Genomic DNA, 26,088 nt, shown 5'->3' on the forward strand with positions numbered 1-26,088 from the left:
CTTTTGAATGAAAATTAAAAATCACCCATGAATGGAAATATTGGGGGTTTGGAGTCAGGGCATTATTAGTGGCAGGCTCTAATCTGTGGAATTCATTACTGCCAGAAACCCTGAACATGACTATATTCAGAAAGCATTGTAGCACCTGCCTGGTTGGCCAAATTTTTGCAGAAGTACTTGTTCGGTTTCCCGTATCTTCTTGTCTCTGATTTATTTTGTCTTGATGCTGATGGGAACCTAGGCTTCTAGGTTCCTATACAGGGGAATGTAAAAGCAGCAAAGAGTCCTGTGGCACCTTATAGACTAACAGATGTATTGGAGCATGAGCTTTTGTGGGTGAATACCCACTTCTTCGGATGCATGTAGTGGAAATGTCCAGAGGCAGGTATAAATATGCAAGCAAGAGTGAGTCAGGCTAGAGATAACGAGGTTAGTTCAATCAGGGAGGATGGGGCCCTCTTCTAGCAGTTGAGGTGTGAACACCAAGGGAGGAGAAACGGCTGTTGTAGTTGGCTAGCCATTCACAGTCTTTGTTTAATCCTGAGCTGATGGTGTCAAATTTGCAGATGAACTGAAGCTCAGCAGTTTCAGGGGAATGTATTTACTTATTTATTTAGCTGTGCACAGCTACTGTTGTGTTGGGCACTGTCCATGTGCCTGTAATAAGTAATACATAGAAGACGGTTATACCGAGAAACATGTGAATAATGAGTTCCCTCTTTGAAAGAAACATCCGTTCAAAATCATTTCACTGGAAGCATTTGTTTTTGTTTTAACAGATGCCAGAAACATTAGATTTATAAATTATGCATTTAAGCACTACGTTTTTCATAGATGCGGGGGGTGGGGAGAGGCAGAAGGGAGGGGAGAGGGAAGTAACACCACTTGCCAAACAAAGGGCATGTGTTGAAATTTATTTATTCCTAAGAATAAAAAATGTACTGAGCACACTGACAGTATGGCACATACTGCTCTTTTCTAACTAGGAAGCCATATGCAGTAGGGACCAATGGTTATGATAATGTGTAATCCATAGCGCTAAGCCAAACCATAAGAATCTGACCTGATCTTCATCTTGATGAACTGCCCCTAAACCCCAAACACAAGCAGAAGATAGGAAGAAAGGAGAAGGTGTTGCTTAGTAAGCCAGGGTGTGATTGTCCATCAGGTGATGTATACTCCTGAGATATGGCAACATTTGCCATGGGAGGAAAAAAGTCAAAAATAAGTTTATACTAAAGAGTACATAACAACTAAAACAGCAATACTTATTTTGCCAAAGTATCCAAATTTTCTGATGCCCAAGAAGCTATAAGTACCAGGAAACAAATGTCCCTTTGCCTCGTTTTTCATTCTTTTTTGTATCTGAATGCCTTGCTTGGCGGCTTATTCTTCTTGGTGCCTGGAAGAGCAGACCATTTCTCTCCAAATAAGCTATTGGGAACTTGATACCATTCACTTCGACCCCTTGCCATTCCAGTCAACTTCTTCAGAATTATTTTGAAACCTTCCCCCCTGACCTAAATCAATGCTGGAAATTCAGAGGGGAAAAAAATAACCTCCTTATAAGGCATGCAGTTTGTAAAAATACCTGCCTAACAGTTGTATGAATCAATATGATTAAAATCTGCAGAATAATATTCTACCATTCCTCTTTTCCCACAGGGGTAAGTTCCAGGGCAGTAAGATACAATGAACTAGACAGACAGTAGCAACTAGTGTCTTTTCTTTCCCGTTTTTTGTTCCTTTCACCTTCCATGGCTCAGTGATCTAAGGGTACGTCTATACTTACTGGCTGGTTCGGCGGCAAGCAATCGATCTTCTGGGATCGATTTATCGCATCTTGTCTAGACACGATAAATCGATCCCGGAAGTGCTCGCCGTCGATGCCAGTAATCCTGCTCTGCGAGAGGAGTAGGCGGAGTTGACGGGGGAGCCTGCCTGCTGTGTGTGGACCCGCGGTAAGTACCTTTAAGTTCGAACTAAGATACTTCGACTTCAGCTACGTTATTCACGTAGCTGAAGTTGCGTATCTTAGTTCGAACTGGGGGCTTAGTGTGGACCAGGCCTAAGACTAAGGTTTGAAATACCTTGTTTCCTCGTAGCTGCAAGTTTGAATCCTGGCTGGGTCAACTCAGCCATGATCCAAGAGAGGCAAATGGAGTTCCATGCTGTGTTTGGAAATTCTGCGCCCTGCTGGTCAAGCTGCCTGCACACTTCAGTTCTGGCTGCTACCATAGGGCATAAAGAGACAATGTGGGTGAGGTAATATCTTTTATTGGACCAACTTCTGTTGGTGAGAGAGACAAATTTTTGATATAAACAGAGCTTTTCTTCAGGTCTGGGAAAGGTACTAAGAGTGTCACAGTTAAATTCAAGGTTGAACAGATACTTTCAACATAAGTAGTTAGCACAATTCCCAGACCTGAAGAATGTAGCTCAAAAGCTTGCCCCTCTCATCAACAGAAGTTGGTCCAATAAAAGATATTACCTCAGTCACATTGCCCCTCTAAATAGCTTGGGACCAACAGGGCTACAACAGCATTGCATACCATAGGGCATAGGTAGAGGTAGCCTGTTGCTCCCCCTTATAGGGTTTTGCCTAGCTGATTTATGCAATGTATAGACCGACTGGCTATGCATCTGGCCTAATCATAATCCTCCTCTCTTTAGAGAGCTGCAGATGCCTGTCCTGAGCAATGTTCGCTCTAATTTTTTCCATCCATGTGCAGAATAAATTTTGTTATGTGCACCGAGGTAAGGCATAGATTCATAGATTCTAGGACTGGAAGGGACCTCGAGAGATCATCGAGTCAGTCCCCTGCCTTCATGGCAGGACCAAATACTGTCTAGACCATCCCTGATAGACATTTATCTAACTTACTCTTAAATATCTCCAGAGATGGAGATTCCACAACCTCCCTAGGCAGTTTATTCTAGTGTTTAACCACCCTAACAGTTAGGAACTTTTTCCTAATGCCCAACCTAAACCTCCCTTGCTGCAGTTTAAGCCCATTGCTTCTTGTTCTATCCTTAGAGGCTAAGGTGAACAAGTTTTCTCCCTCCTCCTTATGACACCCTTTTAGATACCTGAAAACTGTTATCATGTCCCCTCTCAGTCTTCTCTTTTCCAAACAAAACAAACCCAATTCTTTCAGCCTTCCTTCATAGGTCATGTTCTCTAGACCTTTAATCATTCTTGTTGCTCTTCTCTGGACCCTCTCCAATTTTTCCACATCTTTCTTGAAATGTGGTGCCCAGAACTGGACACAATACTCCAGCTGAGGCCTAACCAGCACAGAGTAGAGCGGAAGAATGACTTCTTGTGTCTTGCTCACAACACACCTGTTAATACATCCCAGAATCATGTTTGCTTTTTTTGCAACAGCATCACACTGTTGACTCATATTTAGCTTGTGGTCCATTATAACCCCTAGATCCCTTTCTGCCGTACTCTTTCCTAGACAGTCTCTTCCCATTCTGTATGTGTGAAACTGATTGTTCCTTCCTAAGTGGAGCACTTTACATTTGTCTTTATTAAACTTCATCCTGTTTACCTCAGACCATTTCTCCAATTTGTCCAGATCATTTTGAATTATGACCCTATCCTCCAAAGCAGTTGCAATCCCTCCCAGTTTGGTATCATCTGCAAACTTAATAAGTGTATTTTCTATGTCAATATCTAAGTTGTTAATGAAGATATTGAACAGAGCCGGTCCCAAAACAGACCCCTGTGGAACCCCACTCGTTATGCCTTTCCAGCAGGATTGGGAGCCATTAATAACAACTCTCTGAGTATGGTTATCCAGCTAGTTATGCACCCACCTTATAGTAGCCCCATCTAAATTGTATTTGCCTAGTTTATCGATAAGAATATCATGTGAGACCGTATCAAATGCCTTACTAAAGTCTAGGTATACCACATCCACAGCTTCTCCCTTATCCACAAGGCTCGTTATCCTATCAAAGAAAGCTATCAGATTGGTTTGACACGATTTGCTCTTTACAAATCCATGCTGGCTATTCCCTATCACCTTACTACCTTCCAAGTGTTTGCAGATGATTTCCTTAATTACTTGCTCCATTATCTTCCCTGGCACAGAAGTTAAACTAACTGTTCTGTAGTTTCCTGGATTGTTTTTATTTCCCTTTTTATAGATGGGCACTATATTTGCCCTTTTCCAGTTTTCTGGAATCTCTCCCGTCTCCCATGATTTTCCAAAGATAATAGCTAGAGGCTTAGATACCTCCTCTATTAGCTCCTTGAGTATTCTAGGATGCATTTCATCAGGCCCTGGTGACTTGCAGGCATCTAACTTTTCTAAGTGTTTTTTAACTTGTTCTTTTTTTATTTTATCTGCTAAACCTACCCCCTTCCCACTAGCATTCACTATGTTAGCCATTCCTTCAGACTTCTCAGTGAAGACCGAAACAAAGAAGTCATTAAGCATCTCTGCCATTTCCAAGTTTCCTGTTACTGTTTCTCCCTCTTCGCTGAGCAATGGGCCAACCCTGTCTTTGGTCTTCCTCTTGCTTCTAATGTATTGATAAAAAGTCTTCTTGTTTCCCTTTATTCCCGTAGCTAGTTTGAGCTCATTTTGTGCCTTTGCCTTTCTAATCTTGCCCTGCATTCCTGTGCTGTTTGCCTATATTCATCCTTTGTAATCTGTCCTAGTTTCCATTTTTTATGTGACTCCTTTTCATTTTTTAGATCATGCAAGATCTCAAGGTTAAGCCAAGGTGGTCTTTTGCCACATTTTCTATCTTTCCTAACCAGCGGAATAGCTTGCTTTTGGGCCCTTAATAGTGTCCCTTTGAAAAACTGCCAACTCTCCTCAGTTGTTTTTCCCCTCAGTCTTGATTCCCATGGGAACTTACCTATCAGCTCTCTGAGCTTACCAGAATCCGCCTTCCTGAAATCCATTGTGTCTATTTTGCTGTACTCCCTTCTATGCTTCCTTAGAATTTCAAACTCTATGATTTCATGATCACTTTCACCCAAGCTGCCTTCTACTTTCAAATTCTCAATGAGTTCCTCCCTATTTGTTAAAATCAAGTCTAGAACAGCTTCCCCCCAGTAGCTTTTTCAACCTTCTGAAATAAGAAGTTGTCTGCAATGCAGTCCAAGAATTTGTTGGATAATCTGTGCCCCACTGTGTTATTTTCCCAACATATATTTGGATAGTTGAAGTCCCCCATCACTACCAAATCTTGGGCTTTGGATGATTTTGTTAGTTGTTTTAAAAAAAACCTAACCAGTGAGCCTAACCTCACTGGTTAGGTGGCCTGTAGTAGATATCACCCTTGTTTTTTTACCCCTTTTAGCCTAACCCAGAGACTCTCAACACTTCCATCTCCTATGTCCATCTCCACCTCAGTCCAAGTGTGTACATTTTTAATATATAAGGCAACACCTCCTCCCTTTTTCCCCTGTCTATCCTTCCTGAGCAAGCTGTACCCATCCACACCAACATTCCAATCATGTGTATTACCCACCAAGTTTCAGTGATGCCAATGATGTCATAGTTGTATTTATTTATTAGCACTTCCAGTTCTTCCTGCTTATTCCCCATACTTCTCACATTTGTATATAGGCATCTAAGATACTAGTTCGATCTTGCCTCCCAGTTTTGCCTGACCCTCCTTTCTCTCTGCCATTATAGCCCACACACCCTCTTGTTTCCAACCCATCTCCCAGGTCTCCATGTTCCCCACTTACCTGTGGGCTTCGCTCACCTGTCCCCGTCGAACCTAGTTTAAAGCCCTCCGCACTAGGTTAGCCAGTCTGTGTCCAAATAGGGTCTTTCCCCTCCTCGAAAGGTGAACGCCATCTCTGCCTAGCAGTCCTTCCTCGAATAGCATCCCGTGGTCAAGGAAGCCAAAGCCCTCCTGGCGACACCATCTTCGCAGCCAGGCATTCACCTCTACGATACATCTGTCTGTGCCTGGGCCCCTACCTTTGACAGGAAGAATTGAAGAGAATACCACCTGCGCTCCAAACTCCTTCACCTGTGCACCACCGGTAGAAACAAAAAACCTAGATATAGAATCATAGAACTGGAAGGGGCTAGGAGAGGTCATCTAGTCCAGTCCCCTGCACTCGTGGCAGGACTAATTATCCAAACTATTCCTGGCAGGTGTTTGTCTAACCTGCTCTTAAAAAATCTCCAATGATAGAGATGCCACAACATCCGTAGGCAATTTATTCCAGTGCTTAACCACCCTGACAGTTAGGAAGTTTTTCATAATGTCCAACCTAAACCTCCCTTGCTGCAATTTAAGCCCATTGCTTCTTGTCAGAGGGTAAGAAAAACAATTTTTCTTCCTCCTCCTTGTAACAGCCTTTTACAGACTTGAAAACTCTTATCATGTTCCCTCTCAGTCTTCTCTTTTCCAGACTAAACACACCCAATTTTTTCAATCTGCCCTCATAGGTCCTGTTTTCTAAACCTTTAATTGTTTTGTTGCTCTTCTCTGGACTCTCTCCAGTTTGTCCACATTCTTCCAGAAATGTGGCACCCAGAACTAGATACAATACTCCAGTTGAGGCCTAATCAGAGCGGAGTAGAGCAGAATTACTTCTCATGTCTTGCTTACAACTCTCCTGTTAATACATTCCAGAATGATATTTGCTTTTTTTCCCAACAGCATTACACTGTTGACTTATATTTAGCTTGTGGTCCACTATGACCCCCAGACCCCTTTCCACAGTACTCCTTCCTAAGCAGTCGTGTCCCATTTTGTATGTGTGCAACTGATTGTTCCTTCCTAAATAGAGTACTTTGCATTTGTCCATATTGAATTTCATCTTATTTACTTCAGACCATTTCTCCAGTTTGTCCAGATCATTTTGAATTTTAATCCTATCCTTCAAAGCATTTGCAATCCCTCCCAGCTTGGTATTAATATATATTAATATATATTTTTAAAAAGTTACCATAGGGATAATTACTCCATCCAGGACAGGTTAGGCATTTTAGAACTCACTACTCAAATAATTAAATTTAAGTGTAAGAGAGAAATAAAAATTATAAAATGCATAGACCAGTCAAAAAGTTAAAATAACACACTTTGAAAGAATAAAATTATAGAGAATATATGTGCATTGCAGGAAGTACGAAGAAGTAACAACAACAATAATACAAGTATGTGTTGGGAGGTGAGTGTGAAAGACTGTGTGTGTGTGTGTGTGTGTGTGTGTGTGTGTGTGTGTGTGTGTGTTGGCTGCTGGGGAAGTTTCTGAGACGCTATGTGCTGTCTTTTTAAGGCACTCACTGAAAGCTCTCCTGCTCCTGAGTACCCTACCTCTGCGGAGATAGGGTCAATGGATGGGGTCGGGGGGGGGCGGGGGAAGTGGCACCAACTTTCCTTGGTGCTGGTGGGTGCTCGCACCCCCCCCCCGCCCTGACTTCACCCTTTCCCTGTCCCGCCCCCATTCCAACTCCTTCCCCAAAGTCCCCACCCCAACTCTGCCCCCCCCACCCCTATTGGACCCCTTCCCCAAATCCCCGCCCTGGCCCCACCTCTTCCCTAAGCATGCCACGTTCCCCCTCCCTCCCAGCCACGTGAAACATCTGTTTCGTGGCGCAAGCGCTGGGCGCTAGGGGGGAAAAGCAGGCATGTGGCACACTCAGGAGAGGAGGCAGAGCGGAGGTGGAGGTGAGCTGGGCGGGAGGGAGGGAGGGCAGGCGGGGAGCTGCCGGTGGGTGCTGAGCCCCCTCCAATTTTTCCCCGTGGGTGCTCCGGGGCTGCATGGAGTCGGCGCCTATGGTGGGAGGCTGGGGGGAGAGACTGTGTGTGTGTGTGTGTGTGTGTGTGTGTGTGTGTGAGAGAGAGAGAGAGATTGTGTGAGCTGGCTGCTTGGGAAGTCTCTGAGAGACCGTGCACTGTCTCTTTAAGGCACTCACTCACCACCCGGACCACAGCAGATCTCTCCTGCTCCGAGTCCTGAGCCCTGTCTCCTCTCCCCTGCTCTGCGGAGATGGGATACAGGGGCGGAGGGACACGACACCCTGACATTAGCACTCCCCTCACACACACACACACACCCCATTCTGCACAGCCAGCAGGAGGGTCCTGGGAGCAGCTGATGTGGCTGCAAAGTAGCGTCAGGTGGGGCACCTGAACACACGCTGCCGGATGTGCCCGGCTCTGCTAATCAGGTGCGCGGCACTTGAATCATTCCTGGGTGACCGCACAGCTTAGAGGGAACACAGGTCCTGAGTAATTTCTTTGGAGCACACACAGAGCTGGAGAAACCTCCTGTGTCAGTTTTCATCTGCTGCTGACCCCAGTGCAGCTTACTATATTTAAGATGCTATGGGGCCTTTTCTGCGTACATAAGCCTCATGGGATTTTGGTAATTTTTTTGTAAAGCACTTGGGTTTCCTTAAGGATTAAATGCACAGGGTAACATTTTCAAAAGTGCAAGTGAATGGGCCTAATGCTCTTATGTGCCTAAGTCACTTTTGAAAAAAATCTGGTTCCTAAATCGTGTAGGTGCTGTTGAAATTTTTACCCAGAGAATACATGTAAAATGTCATCCTTTCTTTCCATTTCCATTCTCTTTCTTATGGCTGCACCACAGAGGAGGAAGATGTCGAGGGAAATAAAAGTAAGGAGGCATTAGGTATGGGGTAGGTAGAAGAAAACTAGGGAGCAATCGATAGGGTAGGGAACTAGAGAACAATAGAACATACAGAAAGGTGAGAGAGAGAGAGCAATATAGGTAAAGAGGGGGTTGAATAGTTAATAACCTGTCACCGGACTAGCTTCTTAATGTGGCTTTCTTATGTTGTCTGGTTAAAGAATGAGGGGTTCATTCCTTCCGCAATGTAGAAAAGAGTAATCTCTTTTTTCGCCTTTCTCTTCCTGTCCCCAGTGGCAATCAGAGATTTTAAGAAGCCTGTTTTCTGTTCAAGGCAGACATGCCTAATCCTGACAGGTGCCTGGAACTCATGCACTAACACTTGCCCTGAGCCCATCACATCACCCACACTCCTACTGCCTACAGTTAGCCTCCAGAACTGAGATGCATAGGGATTTTTCATTAGCAATCTCCAGTTGCCATTGAAGCTCAGGCTACAGAAATGGCTAAGAATTTCTCTAGGAGCGCTCTTTTCCATATTTGGTATCCTCAGGTTTTTAAAATCCTATAACTAAAGAAAGACTTCTCTCCCTCTTTTTTGATAGTTCTGCTATATATTTTTGTCTTGTTTGGACTCTGAGTTCTAAGAGGGATAGTCCAATACTTTAAAGTACTGGTCTCTGCACTGGAATAGCTCTATTTCAAGCAGCTCTGATGTGTCCTTTACAGCAGTATTGCTAGCAGCTTCTGTGGCTTTGGCTTTCATTGGCATCACCACGCCGACACTGACCAGCATTACCACTACCTTTCTGGGTACTAATATTGAACATGGTACTCTTGGCACCCTATATCATTCAAGTAGCAGCTGGTCAGTGCAGAGGTGCTACCACCGGAAGCACAAGTGGCAGACACTTGATAACTGAGAGATCCCTTGTGTGTGGAGTCAGAAACTACATTTGTGCACTCTCAACTGCACTCTTCGCCTGGTCATCCTTTCTCATTTTTGCTAGAATCGTTCAGAATTAGTTCACACAGAAATTCTGCTTGATAAGAAATTCCTAGTAAAAAAACTTGAAGATAGCTCAGATTGTAAATCCATATCAGTTACTTTAAAATAATTGTAATTCTCTACGAAGGCCAGATATTCAGCACACCACTGAGTTTACATGCAGGGTGCTTGTCACTCAGTGTTCAATACCTTTGGGAAGGTCTGAGACAAGAGCCATTAGCTGCTCTTGCCGGGCATCACCTGCTGCAGGTGGATGAGTTACCAGCTATGTTGGGCCCTGGGTGTGGGGCAAATTGGGCAGTGGAAGCTAGAGGAAGCCCCCCTAGTGGATGGGTTTGGGACAGACTCATGGCTGGCAGCACTGAGTTCAATGGGAAGGCCAGATATTCAGAGTTTCAGTTTGTTAAAACTTGGGTACACCACACCCATCAGTGTAGATTATGGATCCCAATTCATACACATGATATGCTGAAATACGCAGCAGTTGATAGACAGCAGCTTAATTTAGGTTCAATTGTGCTATGTTGAAACAAAGGCCAGTATGATTTTGGAACTGCATATGTAGAGTGTAGTATACGGTGGAACTGGGAGACAGTGGTCTCTCCTTGATACAGCTCTGGTGAGACCACACAAAGAATGCAGTATTTGGTTCTGGGCACCTCATGACAAGAACAATTAATGAAGTGCTGGAGAGGCTAATTTCAAAAGGAAAGTTGGAAGAACTTAACATAGTCATTTCATTAGGTCCCATTGCACTTTGTATAAAGTTGAAATTTGTTGTTGCTTTCAAGCCCCTACATCATATGATAGCTGCTGTCTGCCTCACTGACCTGGTCTCCTATTATATTCCCCCATCAACTTCTTCACTCCACCACTGCTACCAGCTTGAATACCCTGCTTGACTCCTCTTCTAAAATTCTCTGTAAGAATGCCCTCTGGATGTCTTCCCTACTGAAAATTCCTTCCCTTCAGTCATATCCCACCTGAAAACTCACTTCTGTCATTTCACCTACAAGGTTTAAAAAAAAAGTGACATGATTTATTCAGCTGACTTTTTATTTAACACCCTTGGCTGCTTCTTTTCCTCTCCCTTCATCTGTTTAAATGATTAGGCAAAGAGTAGAACAATTGTCATTGCATACTCTTTGGGACAGGATATATGGGGCAGATTTGCAGAGATGTTAATTCCTATCAGTCTTTGTAAATCTCCTCCGTGTCTTTGTGCTTTATTATGTTTTTTTGTGAGTCACCTAGCACATTTTGTAGCACTTAAAACTGATGATATCTAGGCTGGCTAAATGTCACCAGAAAGGAATATAACCAGGTACAAGTATCAGAAGAGGGTAATCATCAGACAAGGAGAAAAGTTGCTTAGAACAATCAGAGAATACAAAGAAGAAGAACATTTTGGTAAACAATTTCTAAACAACCTGTTTGACTGTATAACTGTGTCTCAGCAGACGTACTGGTAGCTTCCCCACATGAACTAGACCAGATGATTCACGTGAGAAAATGCATTAGGGAACAATCCTCTATTCAATAGGGATAGACCAGGTGACTTTATAGGATCAGCTTTTACGATGTCTTTTTTGGTCTACTTAGCAGCGTGGTTGTTTTCCTTTTCCAGGTATCATACAGGCTTTTTGAAGACATGGGGCTGTTTGAAGCCTTTAAAATTCCAGAGAGGGAGTTCATGAATTACTTTCATGCCTTGGAGTGTGGATACCGAGAGATACCTTGTGAGTAAAACTCCAGGTTAAATAAGAGTCTCTTGCGCAAATGTCTTTGACTTTTGACATGTTCAGTAATTATTTTTTATACACTCTTTCCTCTCCCTAATCACCACAGCCATTTCTTCTTTCAAGGGCTGCATTTTGTCTCCTACCTCTTGGATAAATGCATAAGGGTACATCTACACTACAGCGGGGAGTCGATTTAAGATACGCAAATTCAGCTACGTGAATAGCGTAGCTGAATTCGACGTATTACAGCCGACTTACCCCGTTGTGAGGACGGCGGCAAAATCGACTTCTGCCGCTTTTTGTCGGCGGCGCTTACTACCACCTCCGCTGGTGGAGTTAGAGCGCCGATTCGGGGATCGATTGTCGCGTCCCGACGGGACGCGATAAATCGATCCCCGAGAGGTCGATTTCTACCCGCCGATTCAGGCGGGTAGTATAGACCAGGCCTAAGAGTAGTAGTCCTCTTTTGGTGTACAGGATGTGATGTACGCAAATCTTTGTGCATTGTTAAGAGTATCCCACAATTTTGTCAATACACACAACACTGCTAAGCTAATTGCCTCTTATGCAGAGGCTCTTCCTGAAGTCTGCCCTCATGTTTCTGTCTTTTTGGCTTTCATGGGTTTTTTTAATAGTATTATTTTACTTCATAGAAAACTCTGTGTAAATCTCGGGTAGTAAGATGGCTCCCATTTTGAGAGTTTCTGGGTATCAGGGACTGTTCTATCTCGCCATGCTTGTTATTGGTTGGTGATATTGTCAGTCTTATCTGGAGATTTTTGGAATGGTTGCCCGCCTCCCACTCCCCCTCAGGAGATGTGTTAGAGATGTGCACACTGTGATATGCTTCCACACAAAAGATGCTATAGAAAAGTGATTTTAAACCTGTGGTCCCGGACTCCTGGCATAACTTTCAGCAGACATCCCAGCTCTTCTATGCTCTTCAGAAGCAAGTATACACCCATATATAGCTATCTGATTTACTGTAGAGATACATATTATATAGAAAATGGATGTTATTGAGGTACATTTACTGAATATATCTGTATAGAAATATATAATCTATATTTTTCAGGATCCTAGGACTCTGTCCCTGAATTTTATTATCTTTGCTAAAGAAATATAACATTTAAGTTCCCCCATTTTTGAAGGGCCTTTTATCTACGTGTTGCATTGTTGGAGATTGATACCAGAGCTGAATAAAATCTATATAAGGGCTTGTGTTTGTTGTGGTGTTAGCTCAAGATGTTACTCTAGTGTTGTCCTTAGTCTGATTCCCATCCCCACACACAAATCTCTAGCTCAACTTAAGTGGTTCTTTGCTTTAAACTTGAGCTAGCTGGCCTGTCAGGGGCGTATGGATTGAAGCTCAAGGGCTGCTGATGCTCAAGCTAGTGATGCAGCCAGGATGCAGCTACAGGCAACAACTTGAGTTAGCACAGCTGGTCAGATGCTAATCCAATCACCGTGTAGCCAGAGTGTTGTTTCAAGATGTGGCTGCTCTCATCCAGGCTAGGCTAGTGGAATAACTCAAGCTAATTGTTTCAGTGAAGACAAGCTCTTATTGTTAGAAACTCGGAGAAATCCTGGCCACCATGACTCGAATGGGAGTCTTTCCATTGATTTTAGAGGAACCAGTATTTTACCCTTTGTATTGACCAGATGATACTTGCATAACAAAAGGCCGGGGAAGTAGAAAGGAGCAGGGCTCTCATTCCTATGCTAAAAGCTCCCTCTCTTCTCTCTTGCCTGGGGGAGTAGTTCTCCCCCATGGCTTCCCCTCTTCCTACCTTGTGTATAAAAGCTCCCCCTCCAGTAGCAACCTAGTAGTAAAAGGAAACCTGAAAACTTACAGAATTGTAAAATAAGTGGAGGTCCTCAGATCTTGTAATGTCTGTTGTTTTTTGGCTGTTCCTTGAACTGAAACTCCCTAGAAGTTCCCCGTTATATCCAGTAGATGGTGTTGTGTGCCCTCTGATAGAAAGAATCTGCATGTTTAATAACAGTGTCATCGATTGCTTTGATTTGTATCATAGATCACAACAGAATTCATGCGACTGATGTTCTACATGCTGTTTGGTACCTTACTACTCAGCCTATCCCAGGACTCTCAACTGTGATTAACGACCATGGGTCAGCAAGTGATTCAGGTATTCTTTTTAATATACTGTTCTTTTAAGACATGGGTTGTGGAATACTGTACATTTCATTTGCTAGACTTTCAAACAATTTCAGCAATATATATTTGATATTTAATGTGTGCTAGAATATTTATGTGTATGTTGCAACTGTGGTAGACTGATTCTTTCCAGTGGATTTCCATCAACTATACTTAGGGCCCTACCAAATTCATGGCCATGAAAAACGCCTCACAGACCGTGAAATCCAGTCTCCCCTATGAAATCTGGCTGTTGTAGGAGTGTCACAGTATTGCCACCCTTACTTCTACACTACCTTCAGAGCTGGGCAGACAGAGAGTAGCAGCTACTGGCCAGGTGCCCCACTCTGAAGGCAGAGCCACCACCAACAGCAGCACAGAAGTGAGAGTGGCATGATATGGGGCGGGGGTGGAGGGGAAGTTGTCACTTGGAGTGGGGAGCAAGACTGGCCATATAGCTGGGCGACATGGGCAACCACCCAGGGTGCTGTGATCAGAGAAGGCGCCATGGTGTTTCTCTCTCTCTCTCTCTCTCTCTCTCACACACACACACACACACACACACACACACACACACACACACACACACACGTCCCCAGACCCCTTTAATCCCTGAGCATTGGGGTCAGGCAGTGGTGGGGTTGGGGGCACTCTAGCCGGGGCTTCCTACTGGGCTCCAGCTACTAGGCTTGGCTGAGAAGGGATGGCGCTTTCTTTTCCCCTGCACAGGTCAGACACACCTCCGGGAACCTCCCTCAGCTGCAGGAAGCTTCGCGGTTGCTGGCTGAAAACCCAGGTCTGAAGGCAGCATCGCTGCCGCCAGCCACACAGAAATAAGGATGGCAATACCGCGACTCCCCTACAATAGCCTCGCAATCCCCCCATGGCTCCCTTTTGGGTCGGGACACCTATGGTTACAACACTGTGAAATTTCAGATTTCAAGATCTGAATCTATGACATTTAAGATGCTTAAAATCCTATGACTGTGAAATTTACCAAAATGAACCACCATGAATTTGGTAGGTTCCTAATTATACTGTAGACACACAGAATTTTACACTTAAAAATATGTGAATTCAAGACTTTTGTAAGCTTTGTAGGACCATTTTACTTTTTCATGTTCTTTTTAAGCCCTTTCTTTCTACAAGCCACTTAAGTGATGACACCAGTGGTGTCTGCAAGTTAGCGGAGCTTGTGTGTATTGTTAATAAACACTTGGGATCTTTTGGGTGCAAAGATGTTTTACAAAAAACATTTTTGAAAGACATTCACTCATAAAAATTACCATAGCGGAATAGGCCTGAAGTCTGGCTAGGCCAGGATCTGCCTCTGAAAGTGATCTGTTCCAGAAGTCTCGGACTGTCTCCACTGCCTGAGCTTAAAGATCCAAATCTATTAGCTCAAAGTCTGTAAATGACTCAGAAACCTCTATGTGGTCCAGCCATTAGAGGGAAACAGAGAGCCATGCTATGTAAACCTGGATTAGCTAAGAAACGCTGGGCTGTTCATTGATTAATACCTCACAATTAATTAATTAATTGCACATAAATTTACAGTGTTATGATTAGGCTTGGAAGGTTTGATTTTTACTGGTAAATGTTGGTGAACGTCGATTTCATTGTACACATGCAAACTAATGAAAAAATAATCAAAATTACAGGTAGGCAAAGTCAGAAAAATGCTGCTTGAGAACTTATAAGTATTTGATTTAAGGATATTTACTATGTGTATTTTGACATGTGAAGTTGACAGCTTGTGTTTATCAGTTTTATAAAGCTTTAACTTTTTGAATCCAAACATCTACTGTCACTAAATAATTATTGTCTGATTCCCCCATTATTGCCTGCAAAATTTACATACATAAAAAGAGGAGGAAAATGCTTAAAACCCAGAATTTTGCACAACTGAGAAAATTTAAATTAAAAATTAAAAAAAAATGCTTAAAAATAAACATCCAATTGTGCCAGTTCTAGTTAGGGTAACAGTCATTTTTGAATTGCTGGAACATACACAGAATATCAGAAATCATTGAGTTGAGTATTTCTGCACTTGGATACTAGACCCGTTCTGAGATGATTGTTTTTGGTCAAATGTTTTTTTTTTGGGGGGGGGGTTGTAACACACAAGCAATTTTGCTCATGGTCTATATTTTCAATAAGTAATTAATACTCAAGGGACTCTATTTCTGCTCAGATTCTGATAGTGGAATCACTCATGGCCATATGGGATATGTGTTTTCGAAGATGTACACACCTGCAGATGAGAGTTACGGCTGCCTATCTGGCAACATCCCTGCCCTAGAATTGATGGCGCTTTATGTAGCTGCAGCCATGCATGATTATGATCATCCAGGAAGGACCAATGCCTTTTTGGTTGCAACCAGCGCGTCTCAGGTAAGTCTTGGGCCATGTTTTTAAAGTCTACATAATCGTTAAGCTTCCAAAGACTTTTGAGCACAGCTTTTCATTGTCAAGGGTGCTTTTGGCTTGCATCGGGTACTCGCCTGATGTAAACTATGAAATTGTTAGCATTGACTACTGTATTTCTTATTGCACAAATTGTGATTGTTCTACGGTATGTTGTGGAGCATGGTACACTTAAACTATGCACAACAGCAGCACCAACAGCATCTCTTTAATTTGGGGCTAAGTGGATTTTTTCTATTTAACTTATTGATGGATTTGTTGATTTTAAAAAAACATTTGGAGGAAGAGAGGCTACATTTCTGTCAGTTCATATGGAACTCCTAACTTCTGTGCAGTGAATACACTGACTTCATATGTAGTGACACACAGAAAGGTATAATTAAGAGGCACCTTGTTTTTTCATGTTTTTCTGTGTACAGGAGAAGTCAGATTTTGCACCAGCTATTTCTTTGATTGCTCATCCGTAGTAGCATTTGAGCACCTCATAACCAATAATGAATTTATCTTTACTAATTTCTAGTGAGGTAGGGAAGTATTCTTACCTTCTATTTATAGATTCAGCACTAATGCAAAGGGACATTAAATGAGTTGCACAAGGTCTCACAAGAAGTCTGTGCCAGTGTTGGCCACTAAATTCAGATTTCCTGAACCCAGTCCATTGTCTTAACCAGAAGACCGTCCTTCCATCCTTTACATTCCAAACCACAATGTAGCTTCAGCATACTCTGTAAAAAGGAGCTTATGATTGTTATTTCTGGAAGGAAAGAAGGCTGAGCTAGTGATTACGGACCTAGACTGTGACTCAGAAAACCTGAGTTCAGTTCTCAGCTGGGACACAGACTTCCTATGTGACCTTAGGCAAGTCATTTGGCCTCACTGTGCCTCAGTTTCCCATCTATAATATGTGGATAGTACTTCTCTACCTCATGAGGATGTTGAGAGGATGAAATCCATTGATGTTGGTGAGGTACTATCCCTGTGTTAGTAGAGAGGAAAGCTCCTCCTGCATTTTGGGACCAATCTTATTTAATCTTTTTATTACTGACCTTGGCACAAAAAGTGGGAATGTGCTAATAAAGTTTGCGGATGACACAAAGCTGGGAGGTATTGCTAATACAGAGAAGGACGGGATATTATACAGGAAGATCTGGATGACCTTGTAAACTGGAGCAATAGTAATAGGATGACATTCAATAGTGAAAAGTGCAAGGTCATGCATCTAGGGATTAATAACAAGAATTTTGGTTATAAATTGGGGACACATCAGTTGGAAGTAACAGAGGAGGAGAAGGACCTTGGAATATTGGTTGATCACAGGATGACTATGAGCCGCCAATGTGATATGACTGTTAAAAAAGCTAATGCGGACTTGGGATGCATCAGGCGAGGTATTTCCAGTAAAGATAAGGAGGTGTTAGTACCGTTATACAAGGCACTGGTGAAACCTCATCTGGAATATTGTGTGCAGTTCTGGTCTCCCATGTTTAAGAAGGATGAATTCAAACTGGAACAGGTACAGAGAAGGGCTACTAGGATGATCCAAGGAATGGAAAACCTGTCTTCTGAAAGGAGACTCAAAGAGCTTGGCTTGTTTAGCCTAACCAAAAGAAGACTGAGGGGAGATATGATTGCTCTTTATAAATATATGAGAGATAAATATCAGGGAGGGAGAGGAATTATTTAAGCTTAGTACCAATGTGGACATACGAACAAATGGATATAAACTGAACATTAGGAAGTTTAGACTTGAAATTAGACGAAGGTTTCTAACCATTAGAGGAGTGAAGTTCTGGAACAGCCTTCCAAGGGGAGTAGTGGGGGCAAAAGACATATCTGGCTTCAAGACTAAGCTTGATAAGTTTATGGAGGGGATGGTATGATGGGATAGCCTAATTTTGGCAATTAATTGGTCTTTGATTATTAGCAGGTAAATATGCCCAATGGTCTGTGATGGGGTGGGATCTAAGTTACTACAGAGAATTCTTTCCTGAGTGCTGGCTGGTGAGTCTTGCCCACATGCTCAGGGTTTAACTGATCACCATATTTGGAGTTGGGAAAGAATTTTACTCCAGGGCAGATTGGCAGAGGCCCTGGAGGTTTTTCACCTTCCTCTGCAGCATGCGGCACGGGTCACTTGATGGAGGATTCTCTGCACCTTGAGGTCTTTAAATCACAATTTGAGGACTTCAATAACTCAGACATAGGTTAGGGGTTTGTTACAGGAGTGGGTGGATGAGATTCTGTGGCCTGCATTGTGCAGGAGGTCAGACTAGATGATCATAATGGTCCCTTCTGACCTTAAAGTCTATGAGTCTGAGTCTATTCTCCTAAGATTCAGCAAAAAAACACTTGTTCTGGTTAAACAGTTGTAAAAGTCAGGAATAGAAGTTAGATGATAGCTCTTAATGTACAGTACTTACTGGGTTGTAAATAAATGAAGGGGCAGCATCAAAGTCCCTGTTGGATTTCATTTCACTTTGATATCACTTGAAGTCCGCAAAGTTTCTATTTGGATCTGGTTCCTCCCCTCTTTTGATCACTTGCTTTGTTACCAGAACAGCAGCAGCAGCTTTGAGGAATGGCAAAGTGCTGCTGCCTAGCCAAAAATCTCCCTTCAAAAATGATCCCATGTGGCAGGGTATATGTGTCACACAGGTGACATGTTTACTCTGTGGCTAGGCAGAAGGGGCTGCTCACAGCAGCTCAAATTTTGCAACATGATCTATGCAGTGAGGAACTGTGATGGCTTCAGAAGACTATAACAATACTACTTTGATGCAGTTGGTAATGAAAAAAATGATATTCAAGTATATACTTGAATATATGTAGACACATCTCCACAAAACTAAATAAAACTCTATTTATTCTCAGGCAAATTTGGTATTTCTCTCCTTATGCTAAACAGTCAAGAGATTGTGGCTGAAATTCAAGCAGAATTTGACCATGTGACTTTAAATTCTGGACCAGTGCAGGACTGTTCCCTAACCTATATTCCCTAGTGCTTTGTTTGATCTAGTTCTGAATGGAGCATCTATCATTTCTCAGCGCTAGGGACTTCAACATCAGTGGAATTTTAACCAATTGGGGATTTTGGTGTTGCAGGTTCTGTCAGGTCATATATGTATAAAATACGGGAGCTAGAAGTTCACATATTAGTATGACGGGAACTATGTAACCATACTAGATTGAGAGAACCAGTTAGAAGCCCCAACCAGAAAACACCATTGCTCTTGAAGACTGTAGCTCTGTGAAGTGATGGAAGTACTGTTACATATAATATATATTCATTAATAGCTAATATTAAAGTGTGCATCTGTGTGTTTGTGTAAAATATATATAACACATATGCACGTGTCTTCAGGTCTTGCACTCCAAAGGATCTCCTATTTCCAGTTGACCACTGCTATATAGTGAATTTATCTGCTCTCTGCCAATGCATTAATGGCTAATATAAAACACCAGATTAACTCATCACAGCGTGGGTCAACCAGAAATGGGAGATTGTCTAGAGTGCAAGAGCTGGATCTTCCAAATCAGTCTTAACCACAACTGCCGTTACTGCTGTCAGAAATTAACACGCCTTAAAATCTCTGCAAAAAATCTTTTAAAGACCTGATCCTTTCTCTCATTTCTCCCATCATCAAAAGTCATTTCATTATTCCAATAGTCATTCTTATTTCATGTTTTTCTGTTTCAGACACTAGGAGAATTCTTAATTCTTAAATCAGTGTATTGTTTCCACAGGCCGTGCTGTATAACGACCGCTCTGTTTTGGAGAACCATCACGCAGCTGCTGCGTGGAATCTTTTCATGTCCAGGCCGGAATATAACTTCTTAGTCAACCTTGATCACGTGGAATTCAAGCATTTCCGCTTCCTTGTAATTGAGGCCATTTTGGCCACCGACCTGAAGAAACACTTCGATTTTGTAGCCAGATTCAATGCCAAGGTAATAAGAAATTTTAATTTCCAATGCTTTCTAAAGGGAAAGAGGATTCTTTGTGCCCTTCTGTACATCAAATGGGTCACCAGCTGGGAAAGATCACTAAAAAGGCAGCCCCACAGACAGAGACACATCTCCATTCAATGAATAGTGATACTGAAACAGTAACAGGTATTTCTAAAACCAGGTTCTGAACAATTTTTCATAATATTCATTTAGCTATTGAAAATTACCAGAAATTAGTTACTTTAACTGGATATTAAGCTGCATCCCTCAGCAACATGGCATTGCCTCTCTATCTCTCTCTCTCTCTCTCTCTCTCTCTGTGTGGATACACTGATGAAGGAACCACATGCAGAAAGCTTGGAACCTATGAACGTGTGATCAGTTTTGTTTTCCATTTCTCCTTAACCATTCTCTCTCTTTTTAAATGGCTGAAAATAAACATCTTATGTACTGTGTTAAGAACCTAGTCCAAACATTTCAATTAGGCATCTAAATCCATAGTAAGGTACCTAAATAAGTGAACTGAACACTCTTATACCCCACTAAAATCAGACAGATCGGTGGGTTTTCAGCATCTCTGCAAATCAGGTCAGATGGAGCCCAATCCAAAGCCCACTGCAGTCAATGGAAGGACTCTGTTAATGTCAGTGGGGACTGAATTTGATGCCTAGATCACTGATTTTGGTGCCTTGATTTAGACACCTGGATTCGATAACTTTGTCCTAAATTTTCATTTTTGTGAGGTTAAATAGCCAGAGAAAAAGGATGAGTTAAAGCCAGAAGTAGTATAGCTCTAGATCCAGGAACAAAACATGATATATATGAGAAATAGGCAAGCTAGCCACCCATTAGTACCCTGCCAGACATTACTTGGAGGTGCTCAACATTAAACTTGGTTTAAATTTATATGGCAGGTACACGCTAGATGTCACATGTGAAGGTGATATCTGCACTCTCTCAGAAGAGGAAATCAGATGGATGGCTTGAAGTGGCATGTCTTATTGACTGACTATAGATTTGTAATGACAATTGGCAGCTGTCCCCCTATGTTGGGTCATTGGATAGTGTGAGTGGTTACACAATAAAGTGGGAGGAATAGCTGAAAATATTAAATAAAACTTTCTGTGCTAAATTTGTCTCTGCCTTAAAGGAAATTATCTATGATTCTTAGTGATTTAATCACTCATTTATATTGCAGAAGTGTCTACAGGCCCCAGTCAGAGATCAGGGCCCATTTATGCTGGGCTGCAGGCAGCATAAATACATGTAACAGTCCCTGCCCCAAAAAGCTTGCAGTGTAAAATGTGCAATGGACAGCAAGTGGATATAACAAACAAGTAGGGGGAAGACCAGGTAACACTGAGGAAATCATGTATGATGTCATAAGGCAGGGGTCGGCAACGTTCGGCACGCGGCTCACCAGGGTAAGCACCCTGGCGGGCCGAGCCAGTTTTATTTACCTGCTGATGCGGCAGGTTCGGCCGATTGCGGCCCCCACTGGCCGCGGTTCACCATCCCGGGCCAATGGGGGCGGTGAGAAGCCGCGGCCAGCACAACGAACCGCGGCCAGTGGGGGCCACAATCGGCCAAACTCGCCGCGTCAGCAGGTAAATAAAACTGGCCCGGCCCGCCAGGGTGCTTATCCTGGCGAGCCGCGTGCCGAACATTGCCGACCCCTGTCATAAGGAGTGGTCTTAGCATATCAGCTTCCATTGTCAAGTGTTTTGTAGACATTGAGACAGGTTAGCTGTAAGGAGAGATTTGAATGAAGACAATGACACAGATATTAATTGGGAACTTCTCCCATGCATAAAGGGTGGTGTGGGATAAAGGGTGAAGGTGCTTTAGGGAAAATTGAACTAATGGGCAATGAAGGCTGGTATCATTGGCACAGTGGAGGTAGGATACATAGTCACATCATTAGAATACTGGAGAGAGAAACCACTCTGGTAGAAATGTGAAGCCATTGATTTCCCTGTGCCTTACCGCTGCCTATTTGATCTTGTATTGAGAGACTAAAGCTGCTTCGTTATTTAAATTATAGCTGTGGTCACGTTAGATCACAAGAAAACCCTTTTGTTTTAAAAGGGGCAGAATAATATGTGTCAGCTGTTGTTGGGTTTTTTTTTTTGTGGGGGAACTTTTTCAAACACATTTAGGCCAAATAGAAAAGAAATGTAGGCCTTGTCTGTCTACACACAAGCTTGCACCAGTTTAACTAAAATTGGTTTTAGAACACACCTCTAGTTAAATTGATGCAACTTTGTATATAGATAAGGCCATCATTTCTTAGAAAATTTTGTAGGTCTGTCTTCTGCTATTAATGCTTTAGAGCCAGAGTGTTAATTGCTAAATAATTATATGATTCCTAATTATCTATCTCAAACCTTAATTATTGGAACTACTTCTTCTTTTTCATGCTTGATCTACACTCTTAAATTACAAACCAGGGCAAACCCACCTATTTAGGTTTGTAGTTTGCATTCAGTAGCTGAGCATGTTTTAGCACATCACAGGACAAGATTTTCCTCTTACCATGGGCTATTATAATGGTTTTATCCCTTTGTGTATCTTCCAGGTGAATGATGATGTTGGAATTGACTGGACTAATGAAAATGACCGCTTGCTGGTTTGCCAAATGTGCATCAAACTGGCTGACATCAATGGGCCTGCCAAATGCAAAGACTTGCATCTGCAGTGGACAGAGGGCATTGTTAATGAATTCTATGAACAGGTAAATGTGTGCCCAAAGCAGGAATGAATTTATTTTCTGTCCTAAATTATTCTGTAGTGTGGCTGCATTTTAGCTTGGAGTTGATTGCATTTCAGTGCTGGGTGAAATTACTTTTATTTTTAAAGAAAGTTTGAGGAATACACTTTCCGTTTTTGCATGAACTATGCCCGGTTCAAAGTTCATGATAGCATTCAAGAACAGAACACCATAGCTTGGTTTGCAAGGAACTGGAAGCAAAGCAACCCCCTAGTATTCCCTTGGAAGTTCTGAGGGAGCCCTGATCTTAATCTTTTCCAGTTAGAATTAGAGGCACCTGTTTTGCCTATTTAGCACTGCTTGTATTCAGGGGAACTATCCCACTGTATCCAAGGCCAGTTCCCCCCCTGAGTTTTCAGGGGTAACTACACCATATATCTTATGTCATCGGGAATGGGCCAGCAAGCTGAGCCACTGCCCCCACAAGGCCCAAGAATCTTCTGGGAAGGGCTGGACAGTGACCCAGAGTTTGCATGTTAAGCACTGCAGGGTGCTGACTGCCCCTAGTTTTAGCGTATTAGCGACTGCATTGGGAAAGGTCTGGCTTCTCTCTGCTCCCTGGTAGTGTATGTAGGAGGAGTGAGAGGAAGAAAAATTCAAGCATTTATCTGGCCTCTTCGTTCAAAGCACCCGAGGATGCAAAAGGACACTAGCCTCTGCATAAATATAAGACTAATTATTAAAAATAAATCCTACTGCAAGAGAGAGTTCTGCCCTAATCGCCTGGATTTTCCTCCAGGACTGTGTTCTTATTATTTCTTTGCTGCATCTCATTGTATCTCACGTAAAGAGATGCAGTCATTTAAACTCCACTGCATACCAATCAGATATAATGACGTGGCTCACGTTGGATCTGTCACAGCTGATGGCATGCACAGTACATGTTCTGGTGTTCTGGTACACTAAAGGCAGCAACGTCATAAAAGCTGTTGACAAGGAACCCTAAAACAAGATCAGCAAAAGCATTATGATGTTGTGTGCTTTACAGTAGATTCATTCCATCTGCACACTCGGATTAAGGTTTTATCTTCATTGCCCTTGCACTCAGTCTTCCTTTTAGGATGGGCACTACATAGTACCGTTTAATTCTTGGCTTGAAAGTGACTTCCAACATGGCTGATAGCCAAAAATATTCTATTAAATTGTTAGAGATTTTTGATCAATGCACTTTGTTCCTGAAAAAAATCAATGCTTCTGAGTGCTTTATGCAATGTGCTTTTCATTATGTCCTTTGAATGACATTAGTTGCCATGCCAACATGATGTATAGTAGCAATTTTCCTCCAGAACCTGCTGCAGGTATTAGAGACAATGGGCTCATATGTATCAGCTGATTTATTTTAGCTGAGGATCTAGCCAACACCTTATCACCTTTCCCACTCCCCCAGCTCCTAAAACAACTGTCTATTTTAGGGAAAACATCCAGTTTCTCATTCTGAAAGGAAGAATTATAAGGGATACACTAATCTCCCCAAAGTAGGTTTGCTAGAAAAGTGGATTGCAAATGTACAATGTAATTCATATCTTATTGCCCTTATATAAATCCATGGTACGCCCACATCTTGAATACTGCGTACAGATGTGGTCTCCTCATCTCAAAAAAGATATACTGGCATTAGAAAAGGTTCAAAGAAGGGCAACTAAAATGATTAGGGGTTTGGAACGGGTCCCATATGAGGAGAGATTAAAGAGGCTAGGACTTTTCAGCTTAGAAAAGAGGAGACTAAGGGCGGATATGATAGAGGTATATAAAATCATGAGTGCTGTGGAGAAAGTGAATAAGGAAAAGTTATTTACTTGTTCCCATAATATAAAAACTCGGGGCCACCAAATGAAATTAACGGGCAGCAGGTTTAAAACAAATAAAAGGAAGTTCTTCTTCACACAGTGCACAGTCAACCTGTGGAACTCCTTGCCTGAGGAGATTGTGAAGGCTAGGACTATAACTGGGTTTAAAAGAGAACTGGATAAATTCATGGGGGTTAAGTCCATTAATGGCTATTAGCCAGTATCGGTAAGGAATGGTGTCTCTATGTTTGTCAGAGGGTGGAGATGGATGGCAGGAGAGAGATCACTTAATGATTACCTGTTAGGTTCACTCCCTCTGGGACACCTGGCATTGGTCACTGTCGGTAGACAGGCTACTGGGCTGGATGGACCTTTGGTCTGACACAGTTCGGCCATCCTTCTGTTCTTATGTTCAGCATATGCCATGAAAATTGGGAGCCATTCTTGACAGCACCCCTCTCCATTAAAAAACAGAAGTGCACTGGGCTTTGAAGAATTATATCTCTGTACAAATTCTAACTTATTGTATTTAAATTTAGAAAAACACACAATATTGTTGCAGTATGTTTAATGAGTTTTAATGTTGATATTTAAAGGAAGACCAGTGAGACATGTGTGTTGTTTCCAACTGTAAATCGAGCTCATAATCAAGCTTGAAAGAATTAAGCTTGATTAATGTTAAACTTTTCATCAGTCGACTTTCTTCCCAACATTGACAACTTCTTCACATGAAATCTGAGATGTCATGCTGTGAAGGAGAGAGAACTGCCATCTCTGGTTAATCCACTTGTTATCTCAGGAATGTGCACACACTCTGGTTTTGAGATAATGATGGGAGGGGGGAGATCAAATATTTGATAGCTGAGCATTGAACTGTGTGTACCTTGTTAGAAAATGCAGGAAAGCTGGAAGTGAGGCATTCATCGAAGTTTAACTGTTTACTCTTTGTGTTTCCCTTTTCTCAAAAGGGAGATGATTCATTTAACCATATCTTGGATACTCAGAGAAACTAGGCACTTGGAAACAAATTCAACATGGATGTAATGTCTTAGAAATTGACTGTGGATCTTCAATAATGTTCATGATCTGTTTTATTTCTCAAATCTAGGTCTCCACAGTCTAGTCACATCAGTTTGCATAACAAGTCATATGCATTATCAATTATTCTTTTATTATAGGACCAATTCTTATAATAAAGGAATTTTGCTGCATTAGGGTTGATTGAAAAAGAACTTGAGTGTTTGGCTCATACAGTGGACCTTGGTAGAAAACTAGCTCTTCCATCAAAGTACCAGGAGGGGGCCTTCTCTCTCTTCCCCACCCCCCACCTCCACTCTCCCAAAAGAAATCTAGCAAAGGGACATGTGCAGAGGATCTTGCATTTTTGAATGACCCTACATTGACATGTTCATTACAACGTTCCTCGGGAAACGAGTGACTATGGCCTGAAGCTCGGCAGGTCAAAGAAACACAAAAGTAGAGTCGCCCAACTTATTTATAATGCAGCTTAAAAGAAAGGCAAAATTCATAAGAAAACTAGTTTGAAAAGCCAGCCCTTGCTCTGAAAAGGTAAATCCTGTCCCCTTGTGAATAAGGTGGTTAGTTGCTAACAAGCTAATAATGATGATAAAAATCACAAATGATTTGCATACATGATGGG

The 26,088-nt window shown here is 42.2% G+C and overlaps 1 protein-coding gene across 3 annotated transcripts in view; it reads left to right on the forward strand.

Annotated features, from left to right (window-relative positions):
* The window catches only part of PDE3A (phosphodiesterase 3A), a 384,071-nt gene that overhangs the window by 342,639 nt on the left and 15,344 nt on the right, over positions 1-26,088 (forward strand). For all 3 annotated transcript variants that reach the window (XM_034782214.1, XM_034782232.1, XM_034782222.1), the window contains 5 exons: positions 11,224-11,335; positions 13,375-13,488; positions 15,691-15,890; positions 19,668-19,871; positions 22,450-22,605. In XM_034782214.1, the coding sequence (XP_034638105.1) occupies positions 11,224-11,335; positions 13,375-13,488; positions 15,691-15,890; positions 19,668-19,871; positions 22,450-22,605 (786 nt within the window). The remainder of the gene's footprint in view (positions 1-11,223; positions 11,336-13,374; positions 13,489-15,690; positions 15,891-19,667; positions 19,872-22,449; positions 22,606-26,088) is intronic.

The sequence above is a fragment of the Trachemys scripta genome, chromosome 1 (assembly GCF_013100865.1).
Source record: "Trachemys scripta elegans isolate TJP31775 chromosome 1, CAS_Tse_1.0, whole genome shotgun sequence".
Lineage (NCBI taxonomy): Eukaryota > Metazoa > Chordata > Testudines > Emydidae > Trachemys > Trachemys scripta.